The sequence below is a fragment of the Oncorhynchus mykiss genome, chromosome 5 (genome assembly GCF_013265735.2).
Source record: "Oncorhynchus mykiss isolate Arlee chromosome 5, USDA_OmykA_1.1, whole genome shotgun sequence".
Taxonomy (NCBI): Eukaryota; Metazoa; Chordata; class Actinopteri; order Salmoniformes; family Salmonidae; genus Oncorhynchus; species Oncorhynchus mykiss.
Window position 1 is genome coordinate 54,817,494 of NC_048569.1, and position 16,935 is coordinate 54,834,428.

The window sequence follows — 16,935 nt, forward strand, 5'->3', positions numbered from 1 at the left end:
CCCCAGGTGCTTTTCCACTACCTTATTATGTTTACATAATTTGATAAATAAGAATAAGAATACCTTGTCTAAATTACTTTGTAGCCTACCTTTTATGAAATATTATCCCACAATCTGGTTATTAGGCTATGATATAAGATAAAAAAGGACTTAAATAAACGTTATTCCACATGTTTGCAAAGCCTATACCATTACATAAACTACGTCTATTGCATTTCATTATTCAGCTTATATGAACAAGTTGTGTAAAGTACTTACGTAAAAATACTTTAAAGTACTATTTAAGTAGTTTTTTTGAGTATCTGTACTTTACATAACTATATATTACATATTAACTTTATACTTCTGACTACTTTTACTTCACTACATTCCTAAAGAAAACATTGTACTTTTTACTCCATACATTTTCCCTGACAACCAGCGTTTTCGAATGCTTAGAAGGACAGGAAAATTGTTAAATTCATGCACTTATAAAGAGAACACGTGGTCATCCCTACTGCGTCTGGCCTGGCGGACTGACTAAACACAAATGCGTCTTCTGTAAATAATGTCTGAGTGTTGGAATGTGTTGGTACGGCTATCCGTACATTTTAAAAACAAGAAAATGGTGCTGTCTGCTTTGCAGGAATTTGAAATTATTTATAATTTTACTTTTGATATTTAAGTATATTTAACCAATTACGTCTACTTTTGATACTTAAGTATATTTTAAACCAAACACTTCTAGACTTTTACTCAAGTAGTATTGTACTGGCTGACTTTCACTTTTACTTGAGTAACTTTCTATTAAGGTATCTACACTTTTACTCAAGTATGACAATTGGGTACTTTTTCCACCACTGATATTAACTACTTATTAATAATAATTAACAGCCTATAAACTCTTTGCTTAACACCGACATTTTTACAAAGGTTTATTTTACAAGGAAGCACTGCAATTTACAAATACAACATAATACAAATGTATACAGTATTTCAAACACATTCAACAGAAAGAGTTAGGCTACATTCCTCAGTAAAGAGATCCCCAATCAATAATTTGAATTGTACGAAATTCTTCCATCCTTGAACAGGCGTTCATTATGACCATGCGGAGTTATCATACTGGGCGCTCTGGATTCTGCGAGAGGGAAGTGGATCGTTGATGTATGTATCAGTGCGAGTGCTAATCTGCTACATTAGGGATGCGCTCTTTATCAAAAAGTCAGTCAGTTGTTATTTGGCGTAAACAGACACGGCTGCGACGATTTCAGCAACGTGAATGCTCCGGCTTCTAAATCGTTATGTAAAGGGAACAATTTTACGGAGGACATCCACAAAATGAAGGCTCAGGTGGTAGGCTTTTTGAAACTCTTTTGGAAAGATGGAAGTTATGGGAGAAAATAGACATCTCGCCTACTGCTACTGTATCATGCTCCTAGTCTATTCTACTCTACTGTTTAAATAGTTTCGGCTCTATCTTTATGACAATGGGTTGGATGATGGATTTAAAGATTATAATGTGAAGAGTGCACAGCTGTCAGTCTTTTTAAATCTAAGAGCGCATCTGTTCCCACAGGGCAAAAATTGGTTGAGTCAATGTTGTTACCACGTAATTTCAACAACAAAGATCATATGTGATGAAGTTGAATCAACGTGGAAAACTGAGTCATCGGCATTATAGAATTTCCCTCAAGAAATTCCCAACTTTTAACCTAAATCAAATTTTTGGGTGATTTTACGTTGAATTCACGTTAATTGACAACTCAACCAAATGTAAATCAAAACTAGACTGAACTGACATCTGTTCACAGTGGGTTGATTTGAGTGGTGGATTAGAGCATTTAATTGTGATTACAGAAAGAAGAGATGTGATATTATTTGTCATCTCACAACCATTATCATAAGCTGCTAACAGAGTTTTAAAGTTCTAATTTGTCATTATATTCTAGAATAGAAATGCTATAAATAACTTATTATAGCATACTGCAGATATAGGCTAATTTAGTTTTTGTTGCATATTTTATAAAACCGGTTGAATATCTCATGATATTTTACCAATTTTCTCCTTATTATAGCGCCATGGGGTTATCGTCATTATAGTTATTACCATGGGTACCAGTCTCATGGTTGTGTACAACAACAGCTTCACGGACACGTCAGGGACAGCGTATCCCACGGATGCTGCTGTTACTGGGCCGCAAATGGATAAGCCCAGGAAAGCGCAGCCTAAACCAGGAAGAGCCCTGTCATTGACCCTACAGGGCTACACTGGAGTCATCGATCAAAAGGTAAGCAGTATACTGACTATAAGAACGCAACATCTGTAGAAATGTGTCAAGACATTTAAAACATGTATGGACAACCAATGCTGTCAACCAACAGTGGTTGTTTCCTGTGTCATTTATTCAAAAGGCTTTGTAGATATTTATTCCAAAGGCTTTGCAGATATTTTGAAATTGTAAGTAGGTATTCGGCAAAAGTCTACAGTATATTCCAAAGTACCATCAACAGCACTATCACTAGACTTTTCAATTACCCAAATGCCTTTGTTGCCACATATCTTCAGTCTGTCGCTTAAGGTTCAATCGTTTAGAACTAAGATGAGGGTTAATCGATTCAGTGTCTTGTGAGTGTAATTGTAATCAGTGGCCACAGCCAATATGTTGGACATTAAGCACCTGAGAGGCACATTGACTGCTCTAGTGATGTTGTGCATGAATAACACCAGCTGCACCTCCTGATCTGTATCCAGCTGTTATTCAGGTAAAGCTGACCGGCCAGCTCCCAGACAAATATCCCAGGTAGGCTACACTCGAAGTGGCTTATTGATAAAGCTCGGGAGATTTCTTCTTGAAACCACACGAGTGGGTGGGACTTTGAAATTGGCAACCGTTTGCAGTACGTTTGAGTCCCTGTTCCAAAGACTGCAGCCAGTGAGGTCCCCAGGCAAGTTGATGGAAAGAGAGATAGGTAGTTGAAATCAAATCACATTTTATTTGTCACAAGCTCCGAATACAACAGGTGTAGTAGACCTTACAGTGAAATGCTTACTTGCAAGCCCTTAACCAACAATGTAGTTTTAAGAAAAATAACATTTTTTTAAATGTATTTTAAAGTAACAAATAATGAAAGAGCAGCAGTAAAATAACAGGGGGTAACGGTATGAAGTCAATGTGCTGGGGCATCGGTTAGTTGAGGTAATTGAGGTAATATGTACATGTAGGTCTAGTTATTAAAGTGACATAGATATGCATAGATAATAACAGAGAGTAGCAGCAGCGTAAGGGAAGGGGGGGGGGGGCAATGCAATTAGACTGGGTTGCCATTTGATTAGATGTCCAGGAGTCTTATGACTTGGGGGGTAGAAGCTGATTAGAATCCTCTTGGACCTAGACATGGCGCTCCGGTACCGCTTGCCGTGCGGTAGCAGAGAGAGCAGTTGTTTTGGTACCTTTGGGTTTTTGTTGGTTGTTATTCCTAAATAAGAGATACACACTGCGTGCTGGCTTCTGTATGGGCTGACTTTAGCAGCATGGCTCCAGAGTGGGAGAGATACGGGAGTAGAGAGCAGCAGCGTGGAAGGACACTGCGTCTCTCAGGTGGCACCGGACAAGAGAGGCCACAACGGAGAGGAGTTGAGAACAGGATTATATGGGGGTCTGTGTCTGGAGCGGTTCTGTTCACTGCTCACTGTTTAACGACTATTAAAAGCGTCAGAGAGTTGTGTGATTTGTAGCCATTGTACTGTACATGCCCAGCACAACGAAGTTGTTTGTTCTTGCCCAGCCCAAACTTTTCAATAGATTCAGCAGCAATTTGAAGTCCCCTTCCAGCCAACAGCTAGAATATGGTGATGAAAGAACTTAGTAACTCGGACCAAACAGGACACAAAGAGGTCTTTCTTTGTGTCCTATTTGGTCCCAGTCCAAGAAAAGGCAGCACAATGAACACATCTGGATTATATTTCCGTTCTCCCCCCGTCCCCTGATATGAATCTTCTCTCCAGACGTTCCCTGCCATCGTATTACTTCATTAATCCGCAAACTGCCCCATCTCAGGTCTGCTCTCCACTGTAGGGACACTAAAGTACCGCTGTAGTGTAGCTGCCATTACACCCTGAAAATCACGATCTGGACTATCTGAATTCACAGTACATCCCAGTCAGTTGGTATCGGCTTTAGCTGCGGGGCCTCTTGACTCTGATCACTTAACATACACAAAGCATTCATGCATGCACGCCCCCCCATGCACACACACACACACACACACACACACACCACCGTATTTACAGTATTTACTGCACCTGAAGGATTCTGGTTATGCCCCCCATTAACTTATGTGCATAACTTTCTCTTTCATGGGCCATGATTCCACTGAGCTGGGTGTTGGACCTGTGAGTACCACTACTACTCCTCTAGCTGCTTTATGGCTCATACTGGGGGCTGAGAAAGGCCACACATTAATCATGGAGAATACACAGGAAAGGTCTGCCTCCACCTACGTGCCATAGAAGGTTATTTGTTTGCTCACAAGCTACCCAAAGCAAACCCTTTCTACTTCGATACCTTTACACATGTATCTCTTTCTAGTTTCATCTCAGCATTTGTGAATTGGGATGAGACATAAGATACAAATCATTTATGATAGCTGAAACGCTGCTGATACATGTAGCATAAAAGGAAATATATAAAAAAGGAAATAGGTGTATCTTAGACGTAATCATAGAATTTAGAATTAATCCGTGTGTCTCCCCCTTTGTGTTACTTTCTCCACTGTCCGTCACGGTGGTTTCTTTTCTGAGAATGTCCCTCCTCTATGGCTTTCTCACTTTTGACAATCTGATTACAGCTGCAGTCACACGCACACGCACGCACGCACGCACACACACACACGCACACACGCACACACACACACGCCTGGTGGACTAGGTACAGTTAGTGACAATCCCCCCTCCTCTGATGCTTTACCGATTCCTATTAAAGAGATGTTGACCTTTAACACATGGCCAACAGCATCAATATGCACTGGCCTTTACGCATGGTAATCACAAATCATGTATTTTCTGTAAATCTCCTCACTAAATATGTGTGTTTTTCGCACCAGTGCTGAAATCCACCACTTTGCTTTTAAAGCCTTGCTTTTTGATGTAATCTCTGATGGAACTAGAAATGAAAATGTAGATAACCGGAGAAAGTCACAAGTGCAGAAATTAGTTATTTGTGAGACTCCCTCTTAATGATGCCCTTTACAAATCCCAGTTGTATAGAACACCATACAAAGGATCCAGAAATCCCTTTAAAAAAACGACTACCTAAGACGAGAATTAGTGCCTCCCGAACATCTAATATCTTTACCAGTATAGGCCTAGACAAAGACTAGAAGATCAACGCTTAACCGAACCACGGCTAACCTTATTGGACATCATCCTCTGGATGTCATTAACATAAGTAGCCCATTAGCTGTGCACCCACCGCACTTCCTCCTCACTGAGAGAACTTCTTCAAAAGGATCCAAGTCCTCATTAATCCAAGAGGACCTACTCCCTCATAAACGGATAGATAGACATGGCTAATCAGAGCCTTGAGGAAAGCTGACAGGAAGCAATGAATATCATCATTTTGTAAGAGGCAGCTGTTGACTCCATCTTGGATCTATGTGGGAATTGACGGTCTTTAGATTTCACTGTTAAAGACGAACTTTGACATTTTTTAAAGAACAAAATGGCAGCGATATATACAGAAAATATCGCAGAGCTGTGAGAAGAATGCTGGTGCCCTCATCATTAAAAAGCAGTTGTAAATCAAACAAATACACGTGTGAACACCAAAGATGATTTCAATTTCTACTTATTTGAGAAGAAATTGTGAAAAGTGCAACGCTGCCAATATATTTGACCGCATCTGTTAATACAGCAACCCCCCCCCCCTCAATACAATTCCCCCTTGTCCCTCAAATGCCTCAACACCCTCAATTCTGACATTTCCTCTGATATGTTGGCCTACTGTCTCTAGTCATCATAAAGGAAGGGCTCTGTGCGCCTGGTCTCACTGTCAAACCGTTGTTTTTGAAATATTACATTTACCAGAACTGCGAGACATGAAATCGAGGCTACTGTCCGCCTTGGGTGCTGTGAGTATTCTGGGAGGTAGCTAGAGAGAAGCTGAATGGACGCGGCTGTTCTCAAAAGCAATTATGATCCTGCTTTCCTCTGGGGAGGAGTCTAAGCAGGATGATAGTGATGCGTCTGGAGATGCTGTGTGGATGGTAATTGACTGGGTTGAGGCACTACTCATAACTGTGTGTTGTGCTGTGAGCTCTGTGGTCTGTTTATCATGGCTCAGCTAATCTAATCTACTTCACATTAGAGGTCAATGAAGTCTGAACCTGCCAACGCCCCATTACTATACTAACTCTGGGACTACGTACCAAATGGCACCGTCCCAAATGGCATTCACTACATAGAGCCCTTTGGGCCCTGGTCAATAGTGGTGCAATGTATAGGGAGTAGGGTGCCATTTGGGATGCACAGTTTGAGTGGAATATGTATATTTTCGGTTTATGAATGATTTATGATACGGTGAGTCGTATTAGTCAAGTTCCTACTGCATAGGTAGGTGTGCTCATATTGAAATGAGTTCATAATAATATAAAACTATCAAACGATTTGGGTACAGGTGGATCCATGAAGACCTCTACCACAGACTACTCCCAAATGCATAGGCCTAATAAGGATCCTCACAGTTATTATTGCTTTCAAGCAGGTAGCTTCCATAATGATGGAATATGTAATAACATGTGATTCAATTATGTGTTATTTGAGAATCCTTTTTGACAAGGTTTCTCCCCTAAAAGACTCGGTTTCAACCTTTTCCTCAAAATGAAGGTCGATAAGTCATTGCTATTTCTGCCTAGAAAGAAGCATTGAGCTGACAGAAGCTCTGGGCTCTGTCAAAGACAATTTAGTCTTCCTGTCAAAAACACTTATTACTGGTACTGGGAAAATTTCCCTGGTGCTCTAGGCCACAAGGAGGATCCAATAATAAAGTTGAAAGTTATTGCTTGGGTTCTAGGTCCGCGTTTTGCTGCACTCATATTCCTGAGCGTTTTTTCAATTCCAAATATCAATCTTATCTCTTGACTCGTTAAAGGAGAAACGAATGTGCCGAGAAAATGTTCCCAGACAAACATAGTCCGTGACAGGTAAGAAAGCAGCAGAGATGAAAAGGAAAGAGCAATCTTCCTGGAATAAAACACCTGCAGGCATGAAGACTAGCCAATAGAGAAAATGCAGAAACAAAACCGGCATGGTTTTCTTTTCTTGTATCGAACTGCATTAAGTAGGAAGTAGTAAGAAGAGCGGTTCGTATTGCCATGGGGAGTACGTGTTCCATATCTGCATAAACGTAAAGAATACGAAAAATAAATACAATTTATGTCCTCCCTAGTTATTTTTCGTAGCCTGGCAGGGGATTGTGTATAATCGTGTGACGTGGCGTGTCATTTTTTCCTCGTCTACTTGTAGGATGTCTGGCTAGCGCGAGCAATTGATATATCCACACTATGTCGATGAAAGATGCGGTAGTTTGAAGTCGGGAAATTCAAAATTCACAACCTGCTACCATGACAGAAGAACCCGGATCACTCATCACACACACTTCCCACACCGTGCCCATTCCCTTCTCCGTTTCCTGGCAGCTTCCCTTGTTAATTCATCTGTGTGTAATTACAGAGATTACAGGAAGACACATGTGAACAGTAGAGCGGGATCATGAGGCAGTGAAGTCGGTAATCTCACCCGTATGCACAGTATGTATTTGTGCACAGGCCACACGGGCCACAGTCAAGCATGAAGCTAAGAGTACAGCTCTGAATGCCAATGGGCCTCTGCATTAAGCCTTGGAATAATTCATGAGAGGGTCTCAGGATTTTCATTATTAGATATAGATGCCCTTTTGCCTGGCCTTCTACTTTATGCTGTAGCAGGTATTGATTGTGCTGTTGAATTTTGGGGAACACAGTTTTCCTCTTGGCAGGGAGATCTGAATCTGGTGCCATGGATCTCAACTCTCCGTGTGCCCATTGACATCGATGAGAGAGAGGGAGGATTACATTTGTTTTTAATGTTTTTACTTGTTTTGTTAACCTTTTACTTAGCGGGCTAAGTCAGGGTCACACATTCTTGGTAGTCTTAAACACATCGACTTTGAAACAAAAAGTATACACCTGACACACATGGTTATGGGTTTAAACAAAATAAAACACCTGTACCATGTCAGATATAGAGTTGAAATGTGTTCAATTTTGAGTGTGCATCCTAGTATTACACTTTATATAACTCACAGAAGACTGAAACATAGCAAAACCGTTTGACATAGAAACCGGATTCTCAGCGTGTTTTTGACGTAATGTTTATTAATGATGAAATTATGAAAAATATGAATAACATTCCACCCACGAGGCCACTAGGTCATTTGACTGCAGGAAAGGGCTACAGGCATCGTTACATACTCCAAAATGAATATGTGAATATGTCTCATATTTGATTGAACGAAAATGGGTTGTGTGATTCCTGTAGAAGACCCTTTGGGCTTCAGTCAGCCCCAGAGAGCGCAGACTCTGTTTGAAAACTTCAAACATGCCTTCCGATAGGCTTGAGCAATGTGGTGGGTACCGTGGTTTCACTTGTCCAATGCTGTTAGCTACAGGTAACTGCCAAAATAAAGGAATAACCAACCTAAAGTGTCACATCCCTTGCAGTCAATGACCAAAAGCACCCTCTTTGGCCTCATGGGTAGAATGTTATTCATATTTGTGTTGGGCCACCACAAGCCGCCAGAACAGCTTCAATGTACCTTGGCATAGATTCTACAAGTGTCTGAAACTTTATTGGAGGGATGCGACACCATTCTTCCACAGGACATTCCATCATTTGGTATTTTGTTGATGATGGTGTAAAACGCTGTCTCAGGCATCACTCCTATAAGTAATCCATTGGGTTGAGATCTGGTGACTGAGACGGCTATGGCATATGGTTTACATCGTTTTCCTTCTCATGAAACCATTTAGTGACCATTCGTGCACTGTGGATGGGGGCATTGCCATCCTGGAAAAGACCACAGACTAGAGGCCGTCACAGGTTCAAAAAGTTGGACCCGTTCCGCAATGGACCTGGGGCTTTCCCATCCGGATCCAATATGCATAAATCCATTTTTTAAATATAGAGATCCGTTTCAAACGTACCCGAGAACAACTAGACCAATACCGTATAGAGCTGGTCGGATCCAGACCCAATCCGATCAGAGTGGGGGAAGCAGCAGAGAAGTACATTTTTAAGCTACTTTATTATCTGGAACTGATAAAGTGCGAGGGAGATGAAGTAGAGAGAGGTAATGCTCTAGCATAGGCCATGCTGTGTGTGTAGACTACTGTGAGTGAGCAAGTGACACGGAACAGGGAGGTGGGCAGAAGAGATGAGAGACAGCAACCAACTAAGCCGACAAGTGCTATAGTAGACTAATAGCTGCCATAGCTGGGTTATTTATCATCCAATATGATATAGGTAACCTGTCCTGACTGCATCAAACCGTGAGGAGCGTGTTAAGATAGCTAGCTAGCTGGGCTAATAAAGGCTGCATGCGCATTCTCATCCTACACAGTTACAAACAACAATTCCATTCAGAATATAAAGTAGTAGCCTTCCTATTGGCTCTTGGCCATTGTAACCTATCCTTCTCCTTGTTAACTTTAATTCCATAATTTTTATTCAAAATTTTCCATTGATTAGATATCTCCTAACTTTTGCACCTTTTGCAACAGAGGCTCTATGATTGTAGCCTATTGCTGTTTTGATGACTTATGATTGGCCAACAACAAGAACAACAAGCTACATGCGCCACTCTCGTGGAAAGCAAAGAGCAGCCGTATAAATTGCACATTTTCTCTCTCTTTCTACTGCAACAGTCACATTCGGATCTGCATGGATCCTTCCAGAAAAGTCTGTTAAAATGACACATACCCGAGACAATAATATCAGATCCGACCAGACCTGTGACATTATTTTGACTTATGGATCCGGATAGGTGGATCTGTGAAGACCTCTACCACAGACCACTCCCACCAGAATAGAAATGATTCCCATAGGTTGAAGGTAATCACTCGGAATGGCTGTGTATTTGTTGGTATCTGCCTTGCCATCTAAGGGGTTGAGAGGACCTAAACCATGCCAGGAAAATGCACCCCACACCATAACAGCCGCCAAAACTCTCATTTAAAGTGTTTCCTTTATTTTGGCAGTTACCTGTACATAATTTCAGTGCAAGAAAATAAGGAAGCATGCATTTTTTTATGTTGTTTAATGGCCACAGCTGAACTCCTGTAGCCTCTGACCTCACTTTACTATACCGTCTTTGACCTCTTGACTTTCCCCCCGAGCCTCTGAGGATGCACTGTAACTGCTGTGCCCTGGTGACCAGCTCTGGCCACCTTACCGGCAGCAACCGTGGGGCCGAAATCGACAGCACTGAGTGCGTCATCCGCATGAATGACGCCCCGACTGGGGGTAGTTTCCAGCGGGACGTGGGCCAGCGTACCAGCCTGCGCGTCATCGCCCACTCCAGCATGCAGAGGGTACTGCGGAGCCGGCAGGAGCTGCTCAACGCCAGCCAGGACTCAGTCTTCCTCTTCTGGGGACCCAGCAGCTGTATGCGACGCGACGGCAAAGGCCTGGTCTTCAACAACCTGCGTATGGTCAACCACCTGCTGCCCAAACTGAAGGTCTACGTCATCTCCCAGCTCAAGATGCCGCAGTTCGATGAGCTCTTCAAGAAGGAGACAGGGAGAGACAGGTAGGGTTTTGACATTTTGACCCTTGGGTCAATGATGCCATTGGGTTTTGGCTTTGTGAGTCTGTCCGTCTGTCCAATTCTGGTCAAGAATGATTTCCGAAAAATACAGTCAGTGTGTTTGAGGACTTGAGCCACTTGAAGCAGAATTTGCCAGGGAAGTCGAATGCATTGTAGTCAGTGCTCTTGGGCATACACATTCTAATTCAAAAGCTGCTTTTGAGCATTTTTAACAAAAGAATAAGAAAGAAATCCCAACAACCAACCAACCACTCACACTATCATTAATGGGATTTAGTTCAAAGCACTCTGAATATATGTTAGGAATTAAGAGGATTAGTTGTAGACGGTGGGGTATGAGAATCTCATTGAATGGGACAATGCAGCTGGAGAGGGATTTTAACAATCTGTAAGTACAGAAACTCTGTCCCAAACAAAATGCTGGATCATGTTGTGAATGGAAGTGGTAGAAGAAGGAGAAACAAGAAGTTGTGTAATAACGTTGAGACAACCGATGCCAACTACCAATTTTACATTACCAAGTGTTAGGTTCTAATTCTCAGAGTAAAAACTCTACGGACACTGTGAAAGCTCAAACCAAGTTTATTCTTCCCAGAGGGCCAGTACAGCTGCATTAGACAAACACATGGTTTCAGCCGAGGTAGTATAAATACCCCACTCTGGGTGGTGTCTCCTCCTTATCGCTAAACATTACATCATTGTTGCCGGTCAGGTAGCCTAGTGGTTAGAGCATTGGGCCAGTAACCGGAAGGTTGCTAGATCAAATCCCCGAGCTGTTAAGGTAAAAATCTGCTGTTCTTCCCCTGAAAAAGGCAGTTAACCCACTATTCCGAAGCCACCATTGTAAATAAGAATTTGTTCTTAACTGACTTGCCTGCTTAAATCAATGTGATATGGGCCTTAAATGGTTCCTTATCAGCACTGTCACATGTGACTGTTCTCCCTACAGTCACCCCTCGTGTCTCTTTTATAACTAATGATTAATAATATAACTACTAATTAATAATAGTTAAAGCTCAGAAATCCAAAACCCATCACACGGCATTGCAGGCAATGTTGCGACAAGCTGACACATTGACCAAGTGTTTCTGTGTTTCTGCGCAGGAAAATCTATTTGACAACAGAGCGATCGAATTAAGATAGCACATCTGTACATGACAGTTACATATGCTACGATAATACGAGATAATTGGTGTCTTCATTAACTGTTGACAGGAAGTGACAAAAGCGCTACACAGCCTCACAAGATAATGTCACTGAGGCAAAGCTAGGAGCAGAAACCGATTGCAGGTCCTACTGGCACTCTCCCTGGTACTCTCCCTGTGCCCCCCTGGCAGAGGCTGCCAACAGTAAACAGAATGAGCCCAGACAGAAGTGGCACCGCTGCCAGCTGGGATATCCCCCAGTGAGGGGCTGGTATGGCTGGCAGGTCCACCTCGACAAACTAGCCTTGACGGTTCAGTAGATGAAAGGGCTCCATTTTACAGGGGGCACTGCTTTGATGGCTGTTTAACAGCACTGACATTGCGATTTCATGTCAAATCCTGTAAATTAGGAATATGGCAGTGTGAAATCTTAAGGTATTAAAAATTAAGCAATAAATTGAAGGCCTTGGGCAGAATGGATATCACTGCAAGCACCACATAGGGACAGTTTTTTTCTCTCTCACAATTTCTCTCATTTAAATCTCTTGAATCATGCAACACATTTCATTGAACATATAGTATATATTGTGTCTTGTTTCCCCTCACCTTGTCATCCAGGAAGACCTCTAACTCATGGCTGAGCACTGGCTGGTTCACCATGGTCATTGCCCTGGAACTCTGTGATACGATCAATGTCTATGGCATGGTGGCTCCTGACTTTTGCAGGTGGGTTGGGTTCAGCACAGGGCACAGTAGTGTCGGACCCAAGAGTTTCAATGACGTATGCCACAAGGGATTATTACCCCAATGATTACTAATCGGCAACTTATCACTTTTATTATTAATATTATTAATATTATTATTTCTGTTCTGGCAAATACAATATACCTGCTTGTGTTCTAAATATATTGACTATGCATCTTAAATACATGAGAGGGGAAGGTCTAATAAAACAAAAGATAGCTAGATGGAGGACAACAGGTGCTCCAGATATCGAGCTGATATCCACAGGCAGGTCCATGGGACCAGATCAAATGTCTGTGTTGTGTGAATTATTCATGCTGGCTCAAACTCTCCTCTGGGGCCAGAGTGTACTGAGTCTAGGACTGAAGAATTATCACAGGGAAAGAAGTAGCTTTGATAAGCACACCTCGGGGCTAAGAAATATGATATGCAGGGCAATCGGAAAGTATTCAGAGCCCTTGACTTGTTCCTTGTTTTGTTACGTTACAGCCATATTCTAAAATTAAGAAAATTGTTTTTTTCCCTCATCAGTCCAAACACAATACCCCATAATGACAAAGCAAAACGTTTTTTAGACATTTTTGCAAATGTATATATATATTTAAAAAAAATACAATATCACTCATTTACATAAGTGTTCAGATCCTTTACTGAAGCACCTTTGGCAGTGATTACAGCCTCACGTCTTCTTGGGTATGACGCTACACGCTTGGCACACCTGTATTTGTGGAGTTTCTCCCATTCTTCTCTGCTGATCCTCAAGCTCTGTCAGGTTGGATGGGAAGCGTCGCTGCACAGCTATTTTCAGGTCTCTCCAGAGATGTTTGATCGGGTTCAAGTCTATGCTCTGGCTGGACCACTCAAGGACATTCAGAGACTTGAAACCACTCCTGCGTTGTCTTGGCTGTGTGCTTAGGGTTGTTGTCCTGTTGGAAGGTGAACCTTCGCCCCAATCTGAGGTACTGAGCGCTCTGGAGAAGGTTTTCATCAAGGATCTCTCTGTACTTTGCGCCGCTCATCTTTCCCTCGATCCTGACTAGTCTCCCAGTCTCTGCCACTGAAAAACATCCCCACAGAATGATGCTGCCACCACCATGCATCACCGTAGGGATGGTGTCAGGTTTCCTCCAGATGTGACGCTTGGCATTCAGGCCAAAGAGTTCAATCTTGGTTTAATCAGACCAGAGAATCTTGTTTCTCATGGTCTGAGAGTCTTTAAGGGCCTTTTGGCAAACTCCAAGTGGGCTGACATGTGCCTTTTACTGAGGAGTGGCTTCTGTCTGGCCATTCTACCATGAAGGTCTGATTGGTGGAGTGCTGCAGAGATAGTTGTCCTTCTGGAAGGTTCTCCCATCTCCACAGAGGAACTCTGTAGCCATGTAAGAGTGACCATCGGGTTCTTGGTCACATCCCTTACCAAGGCCCTTCTCCCCCAATTGCTCAGTTTGGCAGAGCGGCCAGCTCTAGGAAGAGTCTTGGTGGTTCCAAACTTCTTCCATTTAAGAATGAAGGAGTCCACTGTTTCCTTGGGGACCTTCAATACTGCAGAAATATTTTGGTACCCTTCCCCAGATCTGTGTCTCGACACAATCCTATCTCGGAGCTCTACGGACAATTCCTTCGACCTCATGGTTTGGTTTTTGCTCTGACATGCACTGTCAACTGTTGGACCTTATATAGACAGGTGTGTGCCTTTCCAAATAATGTCCAATCAATTGAATTTACCACAGGTGGACTCTACAATCAAATTGTAGAAACATCTCAAAGATGATCAATGGAAACAGGATGCACCTGAGCTCAATTTCGAGTCTCATAGCAAAGGGTCTGAATACTTATGTAAATAAGATATTGCCGTTTTTTATGTTTTATAAATTTGCAACAATTTCTAATCGCTTTGTCATTATGGGGGTATTGTGTGTAGATTGATGGGGGAAATAAAATATTGAAATGATTTTAGAACAAGGCTGTAATTTAACAAAATGTGGAAAAAGTCAATGGGTCTGAATACTTTCCGAATGCACTGTACTGCATCTCCACCATCTCTCCGTATTTTTCAATCCCTCTCTCTCTCCCTCCCCTCCCCATTCTCTATCTGTCTCTCGCATGCATGCACACACACTCTCTCTCTTTTTCTGTTGATCTCTCTCCTCTCCATTCTCGCTCTCTCTCCCCCCTCTTCCATTTCCCTCCTCAAACTTCTCTCCCCCTCATTTCCTCCTTTCTCCAGGGCTCCTTCCCATCTCTCGGTGCCGTATCATTACTACGAGCCTTCGGGGCCTGACGAGTGCGCCATGTATCTCTCCCACGAGCGGAACCGGCGTGGAAGCCACCATCGCTTCATCACAGAGAAGACAGTGTTCGCCAACTGGGCTCGGATGTTCGACATCCACTTCTACCAGCCAGACTGGACCCCGTCCTCTACTCTCAATGGAAACAGCTCACTCACACCTGCTTCAGATGGCTCTTGATACCAGACATAGACAGAAAGGTCCCCAGGACCTGGGGAAGATGTGACTGTGTGTTTGGACTCCAACATGCTGATTTTCCTCATCCTCTCCTTGGCTCCCTTATGGGAGTGTCCCTTATGGGAGTGTGTGGGAGGAGTGGAAAAGTACAAGGGTCATTCCACCAATTCAGTGCCCTTTGAGAAGTGTAATTTGGTTAAAAAAAATACATATATGTTGGATTTAACCTAATTTTAACATTCTGACATAAAGAACACATGTTCAACTTCATCTCAGCAGGTTAAATAAAAAAAAAAATCTTAAATCAGCCATAAATCCCCTTGTGACAGGGGGAATGGAAGCTCGCTGTGTGCAACAGAGGGTGGCAATTGAATGTAAGCTTCACAAAAATATGATAAAAATTGTATCTATGGGTAACAGGGTTGACATGTTATGCTCGACCCGCTCAGATTTCCACCACAAAACACCAGAACGTGGCAAAAAAGAGTGGAACCAGCTCACCTGCTTTTACACTAGGATTTGACTATTAAATGAGACTTCTGTTCACGTAACGTCTTGACCTTCAAATGATGGACAGATGTAAATTAATCACTAATCACATGAAATAAATAATCATCTTCAGAAATGACTTAGTTATTTTGTTGCTTTGACAAAGGCTTCACAATGATGGTGATACTTTGAGAAATGTTGGGATTAAGTGGGTGAACATCTTCTTAGAAGTGACACAGGGCTGAAGGAGGGAAATGTCAAAATGCTGAATTTTGGCACTTTAGCAAGTGTCATAAAAAATCTGATTTATTGAATTATCCATATGGTCTATATTAAATATATTTTAGATTAATATAACAGGCTTTTAAAAAATATTGGTGCACAATTCTTACTTAAAATATCAAAGGGACTCAAAAGGCACTCTTTTTGTGGAATGACCCGCAAGCTGCAGTTGCTGGAGAAGCAGAAGTGGGTAGCTGCTCCTCAAAATAGTTGGCACAAACTTAGCTCGAACTTGAAAAAACTTGATGTGTTTGCTCAACTTGTGTTCATTCTACTATAAAATATTATTTGGGCATCTTAACTAAAAAAAGGCTGTGCAACTGGTTACACACACAAACTGTGCTTTTAACACACATGATTAAATTGTGCTTTTTAATTTATACATTGATTGTTATTCAACATGTCCTCACCTGGGATTTGAACTCACAACCTCTTGGTTTGTGGAATTCAGATCTTCATACTACACCACCATGTCTGTGTCAATCATCATTTAATCAGACTTTTCTCTCATTATTGATTTGATTGACCTATTTCAGCAATTAGGCTCATTTATAACTCTGGGATATACCAACTCAAATAATGTTGGCAGACGCAATATCTCCTTCACAATACTTAAAATAAATGATTTTGTTGAATTATTTACACATTCTGTAAGTAACTACATAGGGCCTATATAAAACCAACTGGGCACAATAAAAGGAGAGCTCAAATCCAAGGACAACAGTCTACCAATCTGTTTTTCCACACTGATACAAACTGGGAAGAGAGATTCTATGTGAAACTACATGATCGCATTGTGTCATCGTAGTACCTTTCCTTTATGTTTATGGAGAAAACAGAGCTGGAAAAATATAAATTCTTATCAACTGAGCCTGACTTGATCACCTAGATCACCTTGCCCCCCCCCCCCCCCCCAAAAAAAGTAACTAAGTAACAGATTACTTCAATTGAAAACTAATGCGATAG

At 41.9% G+C, this 16,935-nt stretch overlaps 1 protein-coding gene across 3 annotated transcripts; it reads left to right on the plus strand.

The window, feature by feature from the left end:
* Positions 1–1,119: 1,119 nt before the first annotated feature.
* On the plus strand, positions 1,120–16,349 carry LOC110524062 (alpha-N-acetylgalactosaminide alpha-2,6-sialyltransferase 5). Of its 3 annotated transcripts, none has more exons than XM_021603368.2 (5): positions 1,120–1,335; positions 2,058–2,270; positions 10,414–10,826; positions 12,608–12,715; positions 14,961–16,349. In XM_021603368.2, the coding sequence occupies exons 1-5, from the start codon at positions 1,321–1,323 to the stop codon at positions 15,199–15,201; spliced, it is 990 nt and encodes a 329-aa protein (XP_021459043.2). In that variant the 5' UTR covers positions 1,120–1,320; the 3' UTR covers positions 15,202–16,349. The 3 variants fall into 3 exon arrangements, with proteins under 3 accessions (XP_021459043.2, XP_021459044.2, XP_021459045.2); XM_021603369.2 differs by having other exon boundaries at positions 1,120–1,332; XM_021603370.2 differs by lacking the exon at positions 12,608–12,715.
* Positions 16,350–16,935: the final 586 nt, after the last annotated feature.